Below are 22,714 nucleotides of genomic sequence, written 5' to 3' on the forward strand. Positions count from 1 at the left end.
AAAAACATTCTATTTCTGAATAGACTAAAAAAAGTAATAGCTATAGATTTTACCCTATGACTAAAACATTCTTTAGGACTTGAATTTGCCAATGAATTTCTTCCTTCCATATATGTCCCTAGATATATTTGCAATAATAATTGTTCCATTTTACCCTTTTAATGAAAAAAATAAAATAGTAAAAATTTGACAGGGGCTATTTATATTGTGATGATTATTAGAGGGGTCAAAATGTGATTAAGCAATAAGTCAAACAATTTGAACGTGGGATGTGGGCTATAAGGGACCCACCGAAGAATACGGCAGATGTAGACATTAGCACCATTACGACCAACGTGATTCACCCTTTATTTTACTTTTTTTTTTATTGTGCGTTCGTTATTTGTATTGAGATTCGATTAAATTTTGATCTATCAAAAAGTTTCATAGTATGAGGTAAATTGTTCTCTAATAAAGATAATTTCATATCCTAGAGTTTGATTGTAACTCGTGAGATTTTTTATTAAGAATAAAAGAGTGTGTTTCTACGTTCTTTAATTTTCTTTTATTTCTCTTCCGATGTTCGATACTTATATTAAGATTGAATTAAACTTAGATCAGCGCCAAGAAGTTAGCGAAAAAAAATACTCTCTAATAAAAATGACTCTATATTGTAGATTTTAATTTTGAAGCTTTTTATTAAGGATGAAAGAACATTTATACCTCCATCATCATGGTGGTTGATAATAACTTTAAATAATATTTCATTAATTGTTAAGTTGATCCCCATTATTAATTGCTTTAAAGATATATGGAATATTGTAATTTTAATTGTTTTGAGATCTGACTAATTCAATTTTTATTGCATTATAATTATAATTACCTTGTTATATTGAAATTATATTTTCTTGTACTTCAAATCAAATGATCTTTAAAAAAAGTTTACACAAACCAAAATAATTAACATGTCATTTAATTTAATATCCATATAGAAAACCTCCTTTCTTCGTGGGAGGAGGAACTAAAAATAAAAATAAAAAAGTAAAGATCCTTTTATATATTTATTTTAGCTTCATCTCACAAGAAAAGATTGATAAAATCAAAATGATTACTTTCAAAGATACAATCAAAGAAAATAATTGATAATTCAATTCCCCATTAGTCAATAATACATCAATAAATTAATTCTCATTTGTCATCTCTTCACATTTTTCATCAACCAAAAAGAAAAAAAAGTTTTTTTTTTGGGTTTAAAGATTACAACTATTAATTTTTCTGCTTAGGCAAATATAAGCTAAAAATCTATAAACAATAGCCATTGCTAATAAAACCCAAACTTCTTTTAATCCACCATTTAATCCAACTGTGTCAAATGAAGGAGAACTTTGGAGAGTTCTACAACCCTCTTTGCTTTCACAATTATATAAATCATCTCCTGAATATTGCACTTTTAATAATAGCCTAAATCCATAGTACATGAATGATAAGTACTTTAGCCACCTCATGAATTTTGGTATATGCTACAAAAAGAAAATAAGTCAATTTCATCACTGGCGGAGTCAGAAATTTTACTAAAGATGTTCGAAATATAAAGAAGTAGACGCAGTTATACAACATATCCAGTGTAATTCAATAAGTAAGGTCGGGGGAAAGTAAGTAGTGAGGTTTTTTCTTGACAGACCCTCAACTTAGGAAAAACATAAATATAATAATGGAAATGAAGAAATCATGACAATATATTATAGAAAGTATGACAAAGTATTCGGAAAAATAACAGTAACTACAACAAAATAGTGTGATAATCGAAGCACAAGAGCCAGTAGATAGTAACAGAAATCGAAGGACAAGAAATTACAAGAGAAATACTACAACTACTAGTATGGAAGGATAAACGAGACAACAATCTACTACCTACTAACCTTCTACCCTAATCCGTGTCCTCCACACCCTCCTATCTAATGACATTTCTTTGTTGGATGTTAATAAAAGAAAAACCTTTTCAACCTAGGCATAGCATGTTCTTTATTGGGACACATAGACTATTATAGACGTAAATTTGTAGTTTTTGAAGTACAATAGATTCAACAGTAACAAATAAAGGTTGAACTCATCAAATTTAATACGCAGTAGTTATTACTTGCTGTTTGCAAAACTATTTTTATTTTATCAAAAGAAGACATGTTTTGGAAAATGTTGATACTCCACTTTGTTGGGATTCATTTGTTAGTAACATATGATAAAAGAAGTATCACCAAGTTAACTTGAGTAGGATTCTTGGTTTCAACTTTTCTTAGCATGAATAATAATGTTATAAGTACTATTACTCGAACTCTTTAAAAATGTCGACTGGTGCTTGTGAGATCCTCCAAAAGTAGTGCATTTTGGAGAATCCGACACGGTGCAGCTACATTTTTGGAGGGTCCGAGCAACATAGCTATTTTCTAATTTGGATACCTGAACATAGTAACCTCCAGTGAGAAGAAACAACATCAATATCAGTGAAGCAACCATCCCAGCCCTTCTAATACTCATAACTGCAGCTCCAAATAGCTCTCCAGCTCCCTATAACAAGAGAAAACATTTCATATTTTCTAAAACAATTGAGTACAATGTTTTCAGTTCGCGAAAAAAAATTGGACTTACCTGGCTAGTTATCGCTATTAAGAGTGTTGCAGCCAACGTTAGAAAGAAGCATTGGACGGTCCTCTTGAAGCCAGCCATGAAATACACAATGCACATGAAAAACGTCGGATACAAAATGTGTGCTACCATGTCACACAATGTGCTGCAGACATAATAGACACTTAGTCTATACATGTCTGCTTTCCTTTCCTTCACCAAATACATCTTCTCGAATGGGAAAACATACACTGCTCCGAAAATTGAAGACGATGTCCAGAAGATACAGATGTAGAACATTAAACCAATCTGCAATGAAGGTATAAGTTTTAACATTCTTGAAAATACTACAAGGAGAGAAAAATGTAAGATCAGGATTTTGCCTGATCGCGTAGTTGAGCTTCAGTTGCAGTTGAGGATTTCCACCAAAGAAGTCCGAGCAGTAGTGCAACTCCAACAGATTGAACTAACCGGAGCTTGTCAAAATAGTCTCTGCATCTCTCCCTGTATGTTCGCTTTGACAGTACCCTGAATTGTTCCCACCAGGATATAGTCCAATCTTTCCTTACTTTAACAGCCATTTGAAGATGCTCTGGTGCTTTCGACCCTTGATGATTCTCTTTCGGCTCCAACAGGACTTTGTACTTGTGTTGCAGATACTAATGTTCATAGACATAATTTCTGTGAAAGTATGTCCCATAAAGAGTTTTCAAGTAAACTAAACGAAACACGTTAAATCAGAACAAGTACAAATGAGAATCATACTCTGATGACAATCTTCTCTCGTTCGTTAGTGACTTGAGGTGGATACAGATCATCAGGAACACTGATATCATTTACTTGTCCTGTTGCTAAATCCAGCAGGAACTCTGCTGGATTCATGGCTATTTCCGGGATGAAACCTAGAGACGAAAAGTACTCCATCGAATCCCCCGCCTTACCATAGTAAACCGGATAACCTTCTGCTATCAACAGAATTTTTTCAAACATGTGGAAAATCCTGCTTGATGGCTGGTGAATTGTTGTTATGATTGTCTTTCCCATCTGATGAACAAAATGTATTAGTATTTGGCTAACTTTTTCCAGAGTAAAAAGAATGGTTTACTCTCTCCGTTTCAGTTTGTTTGTAATCTTAAACATGTCACGTGGAAAGTTGGAATTACAGAGTTGCAAAAAAAAGAAAGTGACATTCTTTTTGAAACGGACTAAAAAGGAAAGCAAGACAAACAAATTGAAACAGAGAGAGAGTAGCAAATAGTGAAAATATGGTTGAAGTGTTTACCTTAGCAAGCCCTTGAAGAACCTGAAGTAGTCTATTTGCAGAGGTCGAATCAAGGCCTGAAGTTGGTTCATCGAGCAAGAGGAGAGAAGGATCAACAAGGATTTCATGACCTATGCTAGCTCTTTTTCTTTCTCCACCAGAAACACCTTTAACAAGTCCTCCACCTATTCTTGTGTGGCGACATCTACAATTGTGAAATTCACGAGTGAACAGTTGCAACGATAGTTGCTTTTAGTGAGTATTGAAGTTCATGAAAGGCAGAAATGGTAACAAACGTACCTTTCAAGGCCTAATTCCTTAATAATCACTTCTACTCTTTCATACTTCTGACGTCGACTCATCTTGCATGGAAGTCTTAAGAATGCAGCAAAAACTAAAGTTTCCTCAACCGTCAATTGTGGAAAAAGCACATCATCTTGTGTCACGAAACCCACCCTAGACATTATCACATAACGCAAACTGAAGTTAATACAAATCCATGTACACTGAAAGAAAAACTTGTATCTACTCTCTGGTTTAAGACAGCAAATAAAAGGAGGCAATTTTTTTTCTATTGATGGATATGTACCACCTTCTTTTAAGAGCTGGATTATATGGAATGTCATTGTAAGTGACGGTTCCTTTGACATTTTCGTGCAATCTTCCACCCAATATCTTTAACAAAGTCGTTTTTCCACTGCCCGAAGGTCCCATTAAGGCAAGAATTTCACCCGGACTAATGCTTCCCGTTATACCCTTGAGTATATGTTTGTAATTATCATTTTCAAACTGAGAAGCTACCTTTGAGACAACTGCCTTGACAGGATTGTTGGAGAACGCTTGGTTTGCCTTCACCTTGTACTCTACATTTGCAAACTGCATACAAAACTATTCACATTACAGAAGCCACGACTCGTAAGCATATATCATGAAATTTATTGATGCCAAATGGGGCGGGGCAGATCAGAGCAGGTGAAGCCTTCGCGAGGCCACTAGTTTGACATGTCCTGCCCTGCCCCGTTTAACATTATGAAGAAAAAGTACCTTGAGGAATATGGGAAGAGGTTGATCTATATGAGCGATAGACGTATCATGTTCAACTTCTATATCAATTTCGGAGCTTCTGTTTCTAAGATAAGCTTGAGACATGAACTCTATGTTATGTCCAAAACCATTACTTCCAGCAATCTGCATTGAGCCAACAGTTGGAAGGGACAACGACAAGTCCTCGATTTCATCTTGTGCCACATGCTCCATTGTATCATAAAAAGGAAAATTTGTATCTTCTTTACAAAGTTCATGACAATTATATATGGTAAGATAAGTTGAGGAACAAAACTAGAATTTTGCCTAAAATCTTGAAACTTGTTGAAACACATGCTTTCTATTGAAACCTACTAGATATACTTTGGTTGGTGATCTTTATGCATTGTATGATCTTTGAGGTCAATTTCTAGTTATGGCAGCACAACCTTGTTGCTCTTTCACCTATTATTTTATTATTATTATTATTAGACTTCTAATAATATTTGAAACTATGAGGAATGAAAATGTAAACAACTTAAAAACAAACTATTTTATCATTCAGATTTATGTTGCACCGACTCTTCAAAAATGTCATTGGAGGCCTGCCGAATCCTTCAAAAATAGTGTAGTTTTAAAGGATCCAACACAAGCGCAACAACATTTTTATAGATTCCGATCAACTTAGATAAAGATAAGAGAGTTACTGCATGAAATAATATTGATAGGCAAATATTGTAGGAAAAAATAGATGATTTCTAATATAAATATAAAAACAATAATATTATCAAATTGATCACAGGATGCCAAATGAAAGGGAATATGTAAATATTGTACTAATAAGTTATTTCTTCCGGCTCTAACCACCTATCATTTCATAATGTATCATTATTTTTGTGAATATGATTTTGTATAAATTTATATCGTTTGTTATGATTTAATAACAAATTTTATTATTTGGTGTGATTTATCAACAATTAATCATACAAATAATTTAAAACAACTTTTTTTTCTTCAAATTTATCACCAATTTTACCCTGTGAATATATTAAGTTATTAAATTAATAAAATATCCAATAAAATTATTAAAATATAAAGTATTAATGGAATAATAAAGGGATCTAAACCCCCTGTCAAAATCTTCAGAGAAAAAATGGAAGAATCGCAAGATATTCTGCTGAACTCCATCGCCGGCTCCGGTGTGACGATTCCTCCCGGCGTATCATCGGTGAAAGATCTCACGCCGGCGACGTTATTCTCCATATCCTCCCAGGCATTGCACCTCATCGACCGCCAAAACTCGTCGTTTCCCGCTTCCTTGCCGGAGAATTCAGTTGCCGACCGCTCAAAGCTCTGCTCGGAGCTTGCCTCCGCTTTCAAATCCCTAGGTTTCGTCGGAGATATCAGCTTTCACAAGGTTTTACTTACTACTGTTATATATACCTCTCTATCTGCACGTTTCGGAGCTGCTTTTGCAGACGTAACCGAATTTCTTACTAATTATTTTTTTCATATGTCAAATTATATGCGCTCGTAGTAGGTGATGCAGCTCAATGCGGAATTAATTGATTTTGATTTGCATTAATTCTAGATTGCTTCATGTGTTTGTTAGATTTGTGCTTAGAGAAAGCATTTTGTGTTTATTGCTTAGGCAGTTCCTTTATCCATCGGAAGAGGACTTGTACGAGTTGATAAGGTTCTTGGTTGGGAGGCTATCTGATGTTGAAGCTCGAAAAGATGTAGTTGGAGAATCTAAAAGTCTTCTTAAGACTCCAGAAGAAAAGCTTGATGATGCAGGACTGCTGCCACGTAAGGGGCTTTCGGAGAGACAGTGTGATCCATTGATGAGGATGACACAAACACCAGAGGCATCAAAGGAATCTGATCTTATTCCGAATAAGATGGAAGAGTTCTATAATGGTGTTGATATACCTATAGAAGGTGGAGCTGACTCTAGCAATGAGACATCAAGTGGTGAACAAGACGTCCTAGATTTGGTGGAGGGCGTGAGGAGGAGCTCTTTGAGAGACGGTGAGCATAATTTTGAGTATGGACAAGGACAACAATCAACTTCACCATGCGTGCGTTTGCCTCAGGTACTTAATTATAGGTGGATTGCATTGCATCTTTAGTATATTGTGGTAGACCTTTTAGGCTTTGAGCTAGTTGTCCAATAGAGCAGAACAAGCCAATGATTTTTGAATTGGAGCATATGAAGATAACAGAAATAGGGAACAAACAATGATACTATTTGATTTGGTAGTTAGGCATTCAGAATGCCTCCAACATGTCGTCTTATCTTCTAAATTCACGCCATATTGCAGACGAACTGCAAGATGGAAACTTTACAAGATCAAAAGGAAATGCTTGTGGAGAATTCAGTCTCAAGCTCGGTTCAATTACAAGAACTGCAAGAAAAACTTGATTTGTTGAAAGCAGCAGTGGAAATGGCTTCTGATCACAACCATCCCAGTGGATTTTATGTGAATCAGCTAAACGATCAGGTGGAAGTGAAAAGGGGCAAAATTGTTGAAATGGAGAGTCACTGGTAGGATAATGATGTTTCTATATTTTGAACATTTTTACTTATATTTTCCCTATTGAAACTTGGATGATATCAATTGTTAAGCCTTTTAAAATCTCGTACAGCATTGATAGAAGCAAGGCCCTTGAGCAGAAGAAGGTTTCTCTTGAGGAAAAGTTAAGAGCAACAGAACCAGATACCTATGTAAAATATAAAAAGGTGGAAGAGATTGAGTTGAAGCTGGAGTATATATTAACCGAAAAGAAAAGAAGGTACCATCTTTTATTAGGTCATGCAAAATATCCGTCGTTTATTAGATTACGTAGTTGCACCAAGAGCGAAATTGAGAGAAGAAACTGTACCATTGTTGGACATTTAAGAATTTTCATTACTCATTATGGAAAGAGGTCAAGTAGCGTGGATCTATTTGTATATCCGAGCTTTAATGCTGCTAAAGGCCTTTTTCATATACCTAGAAAAATGTTGTTTTGGTTACAGAGTAACTCATTTCTCTAAGCATGTAGAGAAATTTAATCAACTTGGTAGCTTTGTCTGAATGTTTGCTATGCGTCACTCTGCAGAGAGGACGAACTCATTGAACTCTCAGCCAAGGCTGAGAAGCAGCCCAAACTGCAACCTAGGAGAACCTACATTCAGCGTGTTGAAGAGATCACCAAAAACAGCCGGAAGCAGGATGTTGACATAGAAAGAATATTAAAAGAAACAAGGGAGCTTCAGTTGGAGAGCAACTCTGTCCAAGAACGGCTTAATCGAACTCATGCAGTGGTGGATGAAACAGTATTCAGGTACAATCTTTTAATATGCTGCTGACCATGAATTTAACATCTTCACGAGAGTGTAGATTGTTCTGATGTAAATTGTCTGATCTTTTACAAGGGAGGCAAAAAAGGACCAAGTGGGACAACAAGCTTACAGGATACTGACTAACATCCATGACAGCTTTGAACAAATAGCTGAAAATCTTCTTGCAACAGATAGAGCCCGACGAGAAGTGTCTGATTATGAAGGCAAACTTGCAACTATGGTGTCTCGAAGTGTTGATATTGACAAGATGAAAGCAGATCTTGATACCATCAGGAGGGAAAATGATCTTCTAGAAAAGAAATTGTCCAAAGACTCATCGCAAAGTGTAGGGTAGAACAGTTGGAATTGATTGGTTATTTAAGATGAATGTTATGAACACTTAGGTTTCATTTTATGCTGTAATGTTCTAGTAACACATACACACATTGATCTACCTATCAACTTTTTGTGGAATCCATTGTCGAGGTATAATAGTGCTGCAATATCTTGATGATATTGAGACTTGCTCTTGTTGTACTCGCAATTTCCCATCGCAACATTATAATCTTCATTATTTGATTACCAAGAAATCATCAGAGGCTAAACTTGATGGATAATGAATCCGTAACGTGCCCCTAATACATACATCATGCTTTGCACTTAAAAAACCTTGCCAGATATTGTAACACATCATAGGATATTGCACTAAAGTTTTGTTGGAACAAAAAAAAGTCAAACACATTCAGGAAGGACAAATTGCTCGTATGTTTATCTTTATAGTGACCAAGGGGCAAATGTCAAGCCTTTCAAGATGTAATAGTATCTTTTTGCTGTCAAAAGTTGATATACAAGCTAGAAAGAGAAATGGAAACAATTGGTATCTTCACCAGCTCCACTCAAAGATCAAAAACTTCTCCACCCTAAAAAAGATCAGGGAATTGATGAAAGCTAATGGCTAACTATCAAAAGCAAGAAACTTTATCTTAGAACGAAAGGTTGAGAAGCCAACACTCCAACATACTCACCGAGAGTGCCTAGTTTCTAGCCACATCTAATGTACACTTAAGGGAACGGCTTTGGTCTATCAGTGATGTCTATACTACATACTTGGGTGATGTAAACAGTAAACATATCTATGGTCTTTATTCTTAGACGTTTTCTCTATTCAGCAATTTGTTATTCCAATGAATATTAGCTTGAGGTTGTTGAAAAGCACCAGATGTAGGAAGGCCAGAATCACCTGATCTGGCTACAGTTTGAGGTTGCTGGGCTAGGGCTTGAACATTAGATTGTGCAACTATTGTCTGAGATGCATTAATTCCAGGAAAAGAGCTATTGGAAGAGTGTGCTGGCGCAACAGCAATGTGCTGGTCCTGAGGGATGTTGTAAAAATAATTGGTCTGAAGCATTGATTGATCACGTCCAGGTGCAGAGTTTGTGTAATGGGAATCTTCACTCTGCACGAAAAAAGATTAGGTGATATCTTACTATCAGAATTGGACAGAAACCGATACATGCTTTATGATTGATTCACATAATATGCCACATTCAAATCAACCAAAAGTAGAAAGGACATAAGTTAGAAAAGGAAAACGGGGATTAAAATCCAAACCTGCTTGTGCATGGAATAGACATTCTTTTCTTTCAGATCAGGTGTAGTGAGATTTTCATTGCTAGCAGAACAAACTAGAGCTGGAGTTCCACTGTATGAGACAGTTGATGACCCATATGAACTGTAGCCAGTAGGGATGCCAAAGTGGTTCAAGTTTCCAGCAATAGCTGCTGGTTTGTATAGGGATGGAAGTGGTAATTTGACACCAGCAGCAGTAACTGATGGTGACATATAAAAGTTGGCAGGAGAAGGCTGCTGAGGGAATCCACTCGGGCCCAAAAACTGGTGGGAACTCTGTGGCATGTAAAGGTGGGGAATGTAAGGGTTATACGGCATATAATTAGGAGGAAATGGTTGGCGTACTAAAGGAAACAAATGTGGAGGAACGCTAACAGAACTCTGCCCAAGGCCTATGGCTTGAGCCACAGGTTGATTAGAGCCCAATGTTGAAGGAGCTTGAGAATTCCCACCCTGCAGAAGGCCATAGATTTATAAAAAATTTGTCAGACCAAAAATAACAGACACAAAAAAGAGATGACAGAGTGGGTGATGTGGGGAGGAAGGAAGATAAGGCACATAACTCAAGAGCCAACAAGCACCAAATAGACAAAAGTTAATTTGATATGTCAAATACCTTCAACTTTAAGCAGAGACAAACATTCTTCTACAAGTAATGTCACAAGAATCTCCAGCAAAAGAAAGAAGGTAAGGTTCAACGTTGTTACCCATATATACATACATGTGTATCTTGGTTGGGGTCCTTCGGGAGAAAGCATTGGGGGAGTGAGAAATATAAAAAATTATTTGCAAACCAGTTCTTGTCTGCTCTGACAGAGGTAATTGGTCAGAAAGATTGGTTTGTTTCAAAATCACTGGTTTGCCAATGATCACTCTGTTAATGGAAACTTAATGCATTAAGAACTTTATGTTCATATCCATCTCTTTGTTTGATATAAAGGAAAGCACTGAGTAAGTATATTACCCTGGACAAACACAGGATATAGTTTTAGTGAACTGTTGGCCAACACAAATAAAGCCCTTCCACTCTGAGTATTTCATGGTTCAGATCAGATATTGTAGAAAGAAATACCAAATAAGCAACTAATCTGCAAGTGAACCAAGAACTTATGCTGAACTTGTTCCATCTTAAAGTAATCCTTCAATAGCCAATACTACAAGATCTTCCCATTCAAATTGTTTACACAGTTAGCATTGTCTTATGTAAGAGGAAACTGACTAAATATTCATTTTGACAGCACAGACTGGAGCAAGGAAAAAAAATCCTTCCGAATGAAATATGGGAAGTAGAGATGTTTTAGGGACACAATGACATGCCTGCTGTTCTGGTCCCTCAGTACACACAAGATGGGGCCCAAGCATGGGTGGTACAAAACCCAAGCTGTAATCAGGAGTCTGGAGAAGTGGCAATTGTGAGCCTGCAGAAGGTGGACATTTCTCCGGCTTTGACCGATCATACACAGGAGAAGCATCAGATACTTCAAAAGGTGCTATATTTTCAGATCCATGTTGGTGCGACAGCAGATTGTCAGGATAATCACCTCTCTGAGCTGCTGAAGATGCATCTTCGTAGCTGCAGTTAGTTTTATATGGTGATGAGAGGCCAAGTATAAGATATAAAGAAAAGATTACCCAATAAACAGTTACTGTGTTACAGATCAGATCAGGATAAGCATAATGACAAGGGCATCCTAGTGTTACTATAAGCTACAAAAAAAACTCGGCAGTCCAGAGGCAATTGGTCATGGAATCTTCATCAAAATGTTATACATGATTGCAAAAATATATTGACATGCTCACAGACAAGAACGAATCAGAAAAATGCTTCAGTAGAGATACATTTAGATATATAAAATCACAAATGAATACAACACATGACATGTCACTCCCTTACCTACCTCCCAGGTTCCATGGAAGTAGTATCATTAGCTGGAACAGTCTCCACAGGCATCGAGTCTTTGCCACAGCTTATGCTGTGATCCAATTGAGGATCCAAACTACCGAAAGTCAATCCGCTCCTAAAAGATTCAGGTACTTGAAGATTATTCGGAAAAATAACAGGTTGACAACGGGCAGAGACATTTAACTTCTCTAACTTCATGTCAAGCTGTGGAACTGCTTGTTCCACAGAAGAATTTGGTTTAGAAACTGATGGTAAATTGTCTCCCTTTGCAACAGCTGCTGCCTGAGATGGCAATACTGCATCAAGATTATGATAAAGTGAGATTACCAAGAAAGGAAAAGTAAAAGAAGAAAGTGAGAATCACAAGAGTTCTCCTTTCTCTCCTCCTCAAAAGCAACACATGGTAAGCTCGTGATGGTTATGCTATTAATATCTGATTTTCTAGAAAGCCAACCAAATTCAATGATTGATCAGACGACAAAACCAGTAAGCAGTTATCCACATCATGAATTGATGGCAGTGAAATGGACTTGTAAGATAGAGCCAGCTATTTTTCTCATGTATATCTCGAAAACCACATTAACAATAATACTTTGGCCTTTGACATTTTGCAACTAAAATAGTTAACAAGAAATCTATCCACATTACTTAATTGAAGGAGGTTGTATTCCCTTGAAATTCAGACTTTCAGAAAAGATAAAAACAAATTAAAGGAGAGTCGATATAAATCAAAGTGGTACCTCCTGAATGAACCTTAACTTGTTTGGAATGCTGACTTTCATTATTGATTGCAACTGGTTGTATGGCAGTGACTGAAACTTCCCAGGATTCTTTTGACCCAGTTGTGTTTATGTAGTTTACAGTTCTAGTGACTGCATGAGTATTTTGTGGAGCATCTTGACAAGCATCTGATGTTCCCTCATTCGCAGGAGACACAGTGGAGTCGGTAACAGTGCGCTGGCTACCTATCTCACGTTTTATCGTACCAACTGTTACTGGATTTCGTGGGTTCAAGGCTGGCACTAGCACAGGATCCGATGAAGAAGAGTAGACACCAGAAACTGATCCTGAAGTTGTGCTTTTCACAAGCTCATTAGGTATCGATATGAAAACTTTATCTTTAAATCTGGTTCCAGGTGCAAAGGTGGGGGTGGGAGTAGGAGTGGGGCCAGGATCCAAGTTCAGATGATGATTTATTAAATTAGGAGGTATAGTTGAAACTTTTGCCAACTTATTTACATTAACAAATGAAGTAACTCTACTGACATGACTAGGATCATCTCCAGCAACCTCAACAGCAAATTCTTTGCTAGGATGTATACTAGCATCTTCTGTTTTACGTGCAGGTGGCATGGAGACCTTAGAAATTCTATCCTTCGAACTATTAACTCCATTTTCTTTCTTAATGTATCTTCTGCCACTGGCATCTGTCGACAATAAAGAAAGAGGGTAAGTTCACATTGCAAGCCATAAATATAGAAAATACATCTCCCTCTATCAAAATGAAACACTCTTCCAGATTCCAACATATGCCATGTATAAGTGATAAGAAACAGTGCATATATCAAAATATTGCACATGAAGGCAGGAGTGGACCAACCAGCATCCAACTACTAAGGAGGACGACTTTTTTCTTTGCTCATGAAAGTTGCTCAATTATTCTTGATATGTATGCTCAAAGACTCAAAAGAGTAAAACTAATATACAACATTCTGGATACTCAAGAAAAGTAGGTGAGTTAATCGATCAAGATCAAGACCACATTATGACAGTAACTCTTACCCTCGGTTGAAGTCCCATATTTACTATCAGTGATGTAATTTGCAGAAATTATCTCACGACCATCCCTAGCCCTTCTCTGCATGCCTGACATCCACCTGTAATCGTCAGACGTTTGGCTGCTGGCTTTCTGTGATAAACAGATGGTGGAACAATGAATGATCAAGCTAAGTGAATTTTTTGTAATAATATCTATAACGACTATCCCCATATTACTAGCTGTGTCCCCTGAATAATCCTAGTTTGAATCAACATAATCATTAAGAGAAATGCTTACTGTTTTCTTTCTGTCTCGTTTCTTTTTCACCTCATGAAAAGTATCTGCAGAATTAGATAGTGTTTGCTCAAGTGAAGAAAACAATAATGTAATAGGCTCAGCAATTACATGAATTCATGACGGATTATGAAATCGCAAAACTATGTAACGAGATAGGCATCACGGAGGCAGATATGGAATCAACAACCAACAGGGATTTCAAGAATGGTAGAACAAAATATACTCCTAGTTTCCATATAAACATATACTGACAGGAGAGTTCTAAGCATAGAGGAAGTACCTTACTCTAAAGCATAAAAAGGAAAGAAAACAAAAACATAAAAGGAAAGAAAACAAAAACAATTAGAAGTATTTGCTTCCTATTCTTCCTGCAGGACCATGAGTATATCGGTGAAACCGCAATTAGCAAAATTGACCAGATATTCACAAAATTAGACACAAAATCAAAAAATGATTTTTTTATATCCTAGCTTTGATAGACAAAGTTACATCGCCTTGGTTAACAAAGTTACCTGGTACTTGTTGTTGCTGGTGGGAGATGAAAGATATCCCATGAAATTAGCCTAAGTTGCGTGCAAGCTGGCCCAAAAACCACGATTATAATATGAAAAAAGTCCTATTTCTATCCTTACCAACCTAATTTCGGTGAAACATACAAGCATCAAATCAAGCTTTGTTTGGATGGTTGTTAACTACTATTGTATCGCTAAACAAGCTAAATAATTATATAAATTGGTGATTAAGGTAACAATTACCGAGATATAAAAGCTTCTGAGCGGTATCATTGGGATCCATATTGCATTCCTTAAGCATTGCGTAGATGTCTTCATCGGTGTGCTTGCCGGCGGCGATCTCCTTTATATCGTCAATCGTTTTCCGAACATTGCTCGGAATAACTCTCGAAACGCCGGTGCTCATGGTGACAATGAGAACGGAGAGATTACAGAATTAGATTCACATGTACCCAAATAGGAGCATGCACAATTGAAATCATTACGAGAAAAACACAAATGATTGCAAGTTACTTAATGTATATTAATATTTAAATATTATTCTCTTTCGTTTCGAAATAAATGAATGTTTTAGAGTGTGACACACGAATAATTAGTTGATGTAATATATCCGTACATTCTTTTCAAGGTCCGTATCTCATAACTCGTTAGTGTTTAATTTAAAAAATATAATATATAAATATGTTTTTTATATATGTCAAATGACACCAAATTAAATAACACGTTTATGTATTATGTCATTTAAAAATACATATTTATACAAGAAATATCTAATAATAACATTTTAAAATGACTTGTAAATTAATAATTAAATCGTCAACAATTAATATTTGATATCTTAATGATTTAATTTAACATATTTATAAATAGCTTATAAACTAAATTGATATATTTAAAAATAAGCTGAATCAGAAAAGCATCCCTAGTTTATATTGTATTTTTATCATGATATGAAAGGTGTAAATACTTGGTTTTGTAAATAGAAAGAATGTTTATTAGAAGAATATTTAGTACTATATATATTATTGGGAAAAGGGTTAAAAATGCCCTTAACGTATTCCAAATGGTTCAAAAATGCCCTCCATCCACTTTTTGGTTTAAAAGATGCCCTCAACATTTTTTTTAAGGTTTAAAATTGCCCTTTTTTAACAGCCGGCTGACATGGCAAATGATGAGTCATTAAATTATACAAATGGCTTCATCTTATTGGTCCACCTAATTTTTTAAAATCCAGCCCAACAACCCGACCCATCTATGCTACAAAAACTCAACCCACCCAGCAACCCGTTTACATATTAACCTAACATATCTTTGAACTCCATTTTAGCGCGATTCTCAGTCTTTTTTTGTAGCAGCCGAGGATGGTAGTTTAGGGTTGCAAATCACAACACCTTCGAGGTGCGAATGAAATTGTGTCATTTTGGAATGGTGGTAGCAGTCAAGGATGATAGATCATGGAGGGGCTTTTCCATTTTGGAATTGTTGGCTCTGTTAGTGAGTTGACTAACTGTGTCATTGAAATAAATGGAGTTCTAATGCAATAAATGGTGAAAGAAATGGATCATAAGCAAGAACAACCCAAAAATTTAATGATGAAAAATGCATAGAATTACGAGCATCCTCAGAATTAACATGTCGACATTGAAAAAATTTCATTATAGCACTGTTCCGAATTGTCCTGAAAAGTGACAAGAAAAAATTTATATGTTGAAATCAAATAACAAAGAATATGGCAAGAAAGTGAAAATCCAGATTCTAGTACCCATATTCCAATGAAAGAAGACAAAGATCATTTTTACTTTGGATAGACATACTGTGAAGTTCGGAAATTTTCTCTGCATCCTAAGCTCATGCTCTGCAATTAACTAGAGAATTGAGAACCAATGAATTGAAGGAGAAGAAAGAAGAGAACTAGAGCTAATTGGAATTAAAGACCCAAAAACGATCAGCCTATTGGGTTAGATTTTTCGAAATGGGTTTTTAGAATAAGTGGGTCATATATTTTGAAATGGGTAAAGAAAATCCACATCACATTTGTCATGTCAGCCGGATGTTAAAAAAGGACAATTTTAAACCTTAAAAAAACGTTGAGGGCATTTTTAAATCAAAAGGTGGATGGAGGGCATTTTTGAACCATTTGGAATACGTTAAGGGCATTTTTAACCCTTTTCCCTATATTATTAGGATAAATGTGAAATTGAATAATTATTTAGTAGCATTAGAAACGACAAGAAAATTATAAGGATCAAAGAGAAATTGCAGTATCGGGTCAAAATTGGCGATTTTACGGGTCTACTGTAATCGTCGCCGGTAAGCTTCCGTCGGTGTTCCGGTCACCTTGTTCAGTGAATTTGTGCTTTCTTTCTCTTCAAGGTTAGTGTGAAGTTTTTCGAATTAGCAGAATGTTTTATTGATTTATAAGTTTTTGAATGATTATGCATCCTGTTTTTGGTAGGTGTAGCCTGTAGGGTTATTGATTGAGTTGGATTCATAAGTGATTTGATTTCTGATGAGTACTGATATTGGTTTGGCCTTCATGGATGGAAAATAATTGGTTTTTTAACTTGTAGAAAGGAATGGCATCTGGAATTTCTGATTGTTTGATTTTGATGTTCCTTAGAAAACACTCAAAAGAATTTGCCTGATTTAAAAAGCCACTTAAGAATTATGAAACATTTGATAGTCTAAACAACAATGACATACCCGGTGCAATTCCACAAGTGGGATCTGGGGAAGGTAGGATTTATGCATATGTTGCCCCAACCTTTATGTGGTAAAGAAGTTGTTTTCAATAGAGATTCAGCTTAAAAGAAAAGAAGAATTCGAATGTATGCAAACCTTGCCAGTTGCCCTTACCTTGATCTACACATTCATGTGACCGAGACTGGCAAAGTAGAACACCATGGAAACTTTGCTGACTTTGTCATCAACCTTGATTTTTCTATGCTCAATAAGAATCCGGAATAGTGGAAATAAGTTTTGTTCCGTTTCCAAAGTCAGTCGTCTGCACTTTACACTTGGGCAATGATGAGACGACTCTCCAGTGGTTCTATTCTTTGTTAAGTAAAATTATATCACTATAGTATCAAGGGGATGTAGATGTTGTTGATTTATTGGAAAAAGTCTTTCAAAACAGAGGTAAAGCGATAGTGTAAACTGAGACAGTCGACTATACATTAGAATATCTGGAGAACATATGATTTCACCACGCTAATTTGGATTGGCATCTTACCAAACAAAAAGGTTCTCTTGACCATTATTTTTCTGATTGACACAGTTTCTCTAAAGAGAAAAAGTGTTCTCTTGACAAGTGTGTCAAAGTTAATAAGGGACAATTCTTCATTGTTAGAAGGCCGTATTTGCCTTTCCAGTTAATTTGCACAAAAAAAGCAAGGAGATCAGGACAGTGCTATTTGAAAAGTTTTCCTTATGATACAATTCATAAAAAGGCCGTCTATGATAGAATTGGTGTAATACTGTCTTAATTTAGTGCTTTGAGTACCAAATTTATAAGAATATGCCACTTGTAGAGCTTTACAAAATGGTCGATGAGTTTTATGAATCTCATATACTTTTTCAAATTATAAGCGCTAATGTAGAAGCCATGTAAAGGTCTCACTAAATCCTCAATTGGGTGATTAGAATTTGATGATCCTTCAGAACAAGGATTTGGCCAAAGAAAACATTTAATGTTTTGGTTTATTTATTGAGCTTTGGGGTACACTGATTGCCAAAACCACCAAATTTCTGACTCAAAAATATCATTCCAAGACACTTTTGTAAACCTTATAAACAAAAAAGGTTCCAGAAGCGATTCTTCTTTCGTATTTCTCTAATAATTAGAGCAGCAATGTCATAAGTGTGTTAGTGACAGATTAAAGTTATCAACTCTCATGTGATGTAATACATGAAAAACTGATATATGGTAATATACTTTTGTAACAATGTAGACTGTAGTTGTAGTGTTTCACCTTTTTGTCATATGCGTTTATCCAACTATTCTTTGTAGTTATCCTTCTAGACCAAAGATGGTATTTAATTTTTAAACTATACCTTACTTTGCCAACTTATTTGTATGTTCTGGTAGTCAGATCCTTGTGTTCATAATTGATTGGTGTTCTTTTGAGCTGCCTTATTCAGAGTGATCATCTGACAAAATTTGCAGACATCTATTCCAATTCAAAGACTGGGAATTCTAGTGTATGGCTTCTAGGCGGAATATTAATTACAGTCGTCTCGCTGTGGATGAAGATGACGACTATTATGGAAATTCTGGCAAGCGAGCTGACCCTAGATTTGATTATTCACCAAAATCGTTAGATAGAATCCCCTGGAAGTCCATTGCCCTTGCTCTTTTTCTGCTTTTTCTGGGATGTCTACTTCTCTTACTATCCTACTTCATCTTATCTGGTCATATGGAAGGAGAGAGTTCCCAGGCATATGGTCTCCTTGGACTTGGAATCCTCACTTTTCTCCCTGGTAAGTCAAAAACATACATCAATTTATACTGCTTTGGATGCTTAAGCTACAAAATTTTTGTCCATAATTATTCAACATATCCTTGAGGAGAGTGTAGAAGTTCATTAAGTTCAGAATCAATTTGCAGCTGTGCTATTTATTTGACAGCATGATTATCAGTTTGTGTTAACAAGGTAACTTACATTGAATTTGCAGCATAATAAACAATTACCATTTTCAAAAAAAAAATTGCAGCATAATAAATAGGTGAGATATTAAATGGTTGAGCTATTTGTCACCGTGTCTGTCCTCACTATAGTTGCAAGAAGCGCCATATCAAGGTGATTGTAGATCTGCACTTGAAAATGGTCATATTTAATCGATTTTTTGGGATGTCCATTACATGTAAACTTGTGCAATAGGCAATAGATTCTGCTTCAAGTCATATTTTCTCTGTTTTGTTTAGACAGTCTTGAGTCTAATACTGCCTACGCTTCTGGGTATTTAGTTCTTCATTTAAGTTTCATATTCATTTTTACATTAGTAAGTTGGTTAGGCAACTTCCAACGATCAACTTTGACCTTGATAATTACTTACAGGTTTCTATGAGACGCGGATTGCATATTACTCTTGGAGAGGTGCTCAAGGTTATCGATTTACTGCAATCCCTGACTATTGAGGTCTTCACATTTCATGTAAACTCTAAATGTATTTACTAGTTTCTGTAATGAGTTTGTTATAGTTTATATTTCTAACACGCATTTGGTCCCTTACATTTCAAATAACTTATGAATGTAGTTTCTGTGTTTCTTAATGAGTTCGAATTTGATGAGTTTGCAGCATTTATTTTGTTCTAGTCCCTTGCGCGTCGATTGGAATTTTGTTCATTATGTAATTTTTGTATGGTTGGCGCCCCCATGTGGTGTATTCGATACATCATATTCTACCATATGAAGGACTAACTTCAGGAAGCAGTTTACGCTCTGTGGTTCTTGATTTTTCGATGTGCATACAATATGGTTTGATACTTTTCCAATTTGAGAGAGGATATTTTAAACTTGATTTATGTGTGAAGTAAAAATCATAGGATAAGATGTGGTGAACCATTTAGGCGGAATGACCTTAAAGATTCTTGTGCCTATTGTGGTTTGTCATCCCGACTCTTGTACGAAGTTTCATTCAGACACTTCAACTTGATTAAAACAAGCATTTTAAACTATCTCTATAACTACATGTGACCCTCAATCGCGCCACATCAGATGAAAGTTGTCACGTCATTTTTCATCTTTACAAATATTATTGAGATTATGATGATCTTCTATAATCTAATTAGCCTTAGGAATTGAGATACATTTGCAACATTGAATAAATCAAAACAAGTATAATGATATGTTTATCTCGATTCTAAATTTAGATTGACTACACCACCAAGGAGTGTGATGGGAAAATTGAGATACTTCTAATTATTATCAGAAATCCCGTGTTCGAATTTTAAGAGTTCACTTTCGCGCTAACGTGAAATTTAGTTGAATCCTAATGCAAAGTATCCGAACAACAACAAAAAATACTATATACTATATAGGCATATGCTTTATTAGCAGCTAACATTGAAGCTTAAGGCAATGCTGCATTCTGTTTGCTTGGCATCTCCACTTCACTCTCCGAAACTCAAAGACTCCATTAATGGCACTTCAGAAATACCCAATACTACCCTTCTCCACCATTTCACTTCTCCATTCGAGCTCAAACAAGCTGTTGCCTTTCTCATCAAAACCAATAAACCTCTTTCACTACTCCCACTTTCTCGGGTAGCTTCCATTTGCGCACTTACTCCCGATTTCCCCTTTGCTCAACAGATTTTCAGCTCTGTTGATCAGCAAGAAGTTGCTATATGGAATAGCTGTTTGAGACATCTTGCTGAAGGTAGTTCTTTAATTGATGCAGTTTACTTGTTTCATCAAATGCGTAGTTACAATGTGAGTCTTGACTGTTTCACTTGCTCGTTTGTTCTTAAGGCTTGTGTTGGGTTACGGTATCTTTTACATGGGAGAATTGTTCATGGGTATATAGAGAAACTTGGGTTTCAATCGAACTTAGTTTTGTTAAATTCTCTTCTTCATTTGTATGCTACTTGTGGAGCAATGGCTGATGCGAACCTTCTGTTCGATAAAATGCCTCAACGAGATGTTGTGTCCTGGAACATAATGATTACCCAATTAGCGAAAAAGGGTGATGTTGATGGGGCGTTTGACTTGTTTGAGAAAATGCCTGAGAGAAATTTAAGGTCTTGGACTGCTATGATTACTGGTTTTGTTCATTGCGGGAAGGCTAAAGAGGCTATTAGACTTTTCGTAGAAATGGAAGAGACGGGGTTGAGGGCGAATGAGGTGACTGTAGTGGCTGTTCTTGCAGCTTGTGCTGATTTGGGTGCACTTGAATTGGGTAGGAGGATTCATGAGTATTCAAATAAGAGCGGGTTCAAGAGAAACGTTCACATTTGTAACACTCTGATTGACATGTACATTAAGTGTGGCTGCTTAGAGGCTGCAAAAGTTGTTTTCGATGAAATGAAGGAACGAACAATTGTATCATGGTCAGCTATGATCCAGGGTTTAGCTATCCATGGACACGGTGATGAAGCTTTAGAACTCTTTAACGAGATGATCAAAATGGGAATGAAGCCTAATGAGGTCACGTTTCTTGGAATCTTGCATGCTTGCAGCCATATGGGGTTGATCAACAAGGGGCGCGAACTTTTTACTAGCATGAGTAGAGACTATAACATTTCCCCTCAAATCGAGCATTATGGTTGCATGGTTGATCTCTTGAGTCGAGCAGGACTTCTTCAAGACGCATATGAGCTCATCACAAGCATGCCTATAAAACCAAATGCTGTTGTATGGGGTTCTTTTCTTGGTGGATGTAGAATTCAAAAGGATGTGAAAATGGCTGAGGAAGCTATCAGGCAACTAGGTGTCCTAGACCCTCTTAACGATGGATACTACATTATCATGTCTAACATTTATGCAGAAGCTAAGCGTTGGGAAGATGCAGCAAGGGTAAGGAAATTGATGAAAGATCGCGGAGTAAAGAAAACTCCAGGTTGGAGTTCAATTACTATAGCAGGAGCAACGCACGAATTTGTGGCTGGAGATGATAACCATCCTCAGGCTGAGCAGATCATTAAGAGATGGGATGAACTGCTAGAACAAATGAAGTCCAAAGGGTATGTACCAAATACATCAGTGATTCTACTTGACATAGAAGAGAATGAGAAAGAAAAATATGTGTATCGCCATAGTGAGAAATTGGCTCTTGTTTTCGGTTTGATGAACATAAAGCCAGGAGAAACGATCAGAATAATGAAGAATCTTCGCGTTTGTGAAGATTGTCATGCTGCTTTCAAAGTAATATCAGAAATTGTCAAGAGAGAGATAGTTGTGCGCGATAGGAATAGGTTTCATTGTTTTAAAGATGGATTTTGTTCTTGTAAAGACTATTGGTAACAAATCTTGCACTTGGAGACCTTTTGTATACTGCAATATATTGTTTTCTTGATTCAAATGAAGCATTGAACTTCCAATACAAAGTCAAAATATATTTGTTTTGATAATCGAGAAATCTCTGAAGGTCAGTATCACATAATTCGAAACTCAGGACAGAATAGGCTTGATTGAAATTGAAATGCAGTTTGTAAATTAGATTTTACCAACAACATTTTAAAAAATATATTTAACAAAAGAGGAAAAACAGCATAATCATAACTTGCCAATGTGCTCTTAATAAATAAGTTAAAACATAGAATATTGTTAAGGAAATGCCACATAAAAATCCCAAGACAATAGATATGTAAGTGTAAGAGCTCATATGAGATGGATGATAATGGAAGGGTCACATTGCATCACTTTCCTAAATTAAAAGGACCAGTCTACAATTTAGTATTTT

The 22,714-nt window shown here is 36.0% G+C and overlaps 5 protein-coding genes across 7 annotated transcripts; 3 read left to right on the top strand and 2 right to left on the bottom strand.

Moving 5' to 3' along the window:
- Nucleotides 1–1,229: 1,229 nt before the first annotated feature.
- Nucleotides 1,230–5,133, bottom strand: LOC125808971 (ABC transporter G family member 26). Its single transcript, XM_049488652.1, has 9 exons — nucleotides 4,904–5,133; nucleotides 4,452–4,735; nucleotides 4,160–4,315; nucleotides 3,881–4,064; nucleotides 3,364–3,642; nucleotides 2,982–3,257; nucleotides 2,623–2,907; nucleotides 2,434–2,541; nucleotides 1,230–1,499 (listed from the first exon to the last, which is right to left on the bottom strand). The coding sequence occupies exons 1-9, from the start codon at nucleotides 5,114–5,116 to the stop codon at nucleotides 1,230–1,232; spliced, it is 2,055 nt and encodes a 684-aa protein (XP_049344609.1). The 5' UTR covers nucleotides 5,117–5,133.
- Nucleotides 5,134–6,002: 869 nt separating this feature from the next.
- On the top strand, nucleotides 6,003–8,744 carry LOC125839973 (uncharacterized). Its single transcript, XM_049518938.1, has 6 exons — nucleotides 6,003–6,299; nucleotides 6,538–6,978; nucleotides 7,207–7,430; nucleotides 7,532–7,678; nucleotides 7,988–8,212; nucleotides 8,304–8,744. The coding sequence occupies exons 1-6, from the start codon at nucleotides 6,036–6,038 to the stop codon at nucleotides 8,563–8,565; spliced, it is 1,563 nt and encodes a 520-aa protein (XP_049374895.1). The 5' UTR covers nucleotides 6,003–6,035; the 3' UTR covers nucleotides 8,566–8,744.
- A 534-nt stretch (nucleotides 8,745–9,278) lies between these two features.
- LOC125808944 (GBF-interacting protein 1-like) lies at nucleotides 9,279–14,719 on the bottom strand. Its single transcript, XM_049488624.1, has 8 exons — nucleotides 14,555–14,719; nucleotides 13,800–13,843; nucleotides 13,526–13,652; nucleotides 12,484–13,170; nucleotides 11,739–12,039; nucleotides 11,158–11,413; nucleotides 9,823–10,293; nucleotides 9,279–9,667 (listed from the first exon to the last, which is right to left on the bottom strand). Exons 1-8 carry the CDS (start codon nucleotides 14,715–14,717, stop codon nucleotides 9,359–9,361), a joined length of 2,358 nt encoding a protein of 785 aa, XP_049344581.1. The 5' UTR covers nucleotides 14,718–14,719; the 3' UTR covers nucleotides 9,279–9,358.
- Nucleotides 14,720–16,514: 1,795 nt separating this feature from the next.
- Nucleotides 16,515–19,608, top strand: LOC125839569 (uncharacterized). Of its 3 annotated transcripts, none has more exons than XM_049518574.1 (3): nucleotides 16,515–16,684; nucleotides 18,477–18,790; nucleotides 19,369–19,608. In XM_049518574.1, exons 2-3 carry the CDS (start codon nucleotides 18,514–18,516, stop codon nucleotides 19,446–19,448), a joined length of 357 nt encoding a protein of 118 aa, XP_049374531.1. In that variant the 5' UTR covers nucleotides 16,515–16,684; nucleotides 18,477–18,513; the 3' UTR covers nucleotides 19,449–19,608. The 3 variants fall into 3 exon arrangements, with proteins under 3 accessions (XP_049374531.1, XP_049374525.1, XP_049374518.1); XM_049518568.1 differs by having other exon boundaries at nucleotides 16,558–16,621; XM_049518561.1 differs by having other exon boundaries at nucleotides 16,599–16,621; nucleotides 18,403–18,790.
- A 782-nt stretch (nucleotides 19,609–20,390) lies between these two features.
- LOC125808841 (pentatricopeptide repeat-containing protein At5g66520-like) lies at nucleotides 20,391–22,287 on the top strand. Its single transcript, XM_049488506.1, has one exon. It carries the CDS (start codon nucleotides 20,392–20,394, stop codon nucleotides 22,273–22,275), a length of 1,884 nt encoding a protein of 627 aa, XP_049344463.1. The 5' UTR covers nucleotide 20,391; the 3' UTR covers nucleotides 22,276–22,287.
- The last annotated feature ends 427 nt before the right edge of the window (nucleotides 22,288–22,714 follow it).

Source organism: Solanum verrucosum, unplaced genomic scaffold, assembly GCF_900185275.1.
Source record: "Solanum verrucosum unplaced genomic scaffold, falcon-dt-bn FXZP01000277.1, whole genome shotgun sequence".
In the NCBI taxonomy this organism is placed as follows: Eukaryota; Viridiplantae; Streptophyta; class Magnoliopsida; order Solanales; family Solanaceae; genus Solanum; species Solanum verrucosum.

Bases quoted from the DNA above. Each gene is read 5' to 3' on its own strand.
- LOC125808971 (XM_049488652.1), bottom strand. From the start codon at position 5,116: ATGGAGCATGTGGCACAAGATGAAATCGAGGACTTGTCGTTGTCCCTT. The intron at 4,736-4,903 runs GTACTTTTTCTT...TTTTGTATGCAG, and splicing joins CTCTTCCCATATTCCTCAAG to TTTGCAAATGTAGAGTACAA. The intron at 3,258-3,363 runs GTATGATTCTCA...TATGAACATTAG, and splicing joins GAGAGAAGATTGTCATCAGA to TATCTGCAACACAAGTACAA.
- LOC125839973 (XM_049518938.1), top strand. From the start codon at position 6,036: ATGGAAGAATCGCAAGATATTCTGCTGAACTCCATCGCCGGCTCCGGT. The intron at 6,979-7,206 runs GTACTTAATTAT...GCCATATTGCAG, and splicing joins CATGCGTGCGTTTGCCTCAG to ACGAACTGCAAGATGGAAAC. The intron at 7,679-7,987 runs GTACCATCTTTT...GTCACTCTGCAG, and splicing joins TTAACCGAAAAGAAAAGAAG to AGAGGACGAACTCATTGAAC.
- LOC125808944 (XM_049488624.1), bottom strand. From the start codon at position 14,717: ATGAGCACCGGCGTTTCGAGAGTTATTCCGAGCAATGTTCGGAAAACG. The intron at 13,653-13,799 runs GTAAGCATTTCT...TGTTTATCACAG, and splicing joins AACGAGACAGAAAGAAAACA to AAAGCCAGCAGCCAAACGTC. The intron at 12,040-12,483 runs GTACCACTTTGA...ATCTTGATGCAG, and splicing joins AGTTAAGGTTCATTCAGGAG to TATTGCCATCTCAGGCAGCA.
- LOC125839569 (XM_049518574.1), top strand. From the start codon at position 18,514: ATGGCTTCTAGGCGGAATATTAATTACAGTCGTCTCGCTGTGGATGAA. The intron at 18,791-19,368 runs GTAAGTCAAAAA...AATTACTTACAG, and splicing joins AATCCTCACTTTTCTCCCTG to GTTTCTATGAGACGCGGATT.
- LOC125808841 (XM_049488506.1), top strand. From the start codon at position 20,392: ATGCTGCATTCTGTTTGCTTGGCATCTCCACTTCACTCTCCGAAACTC.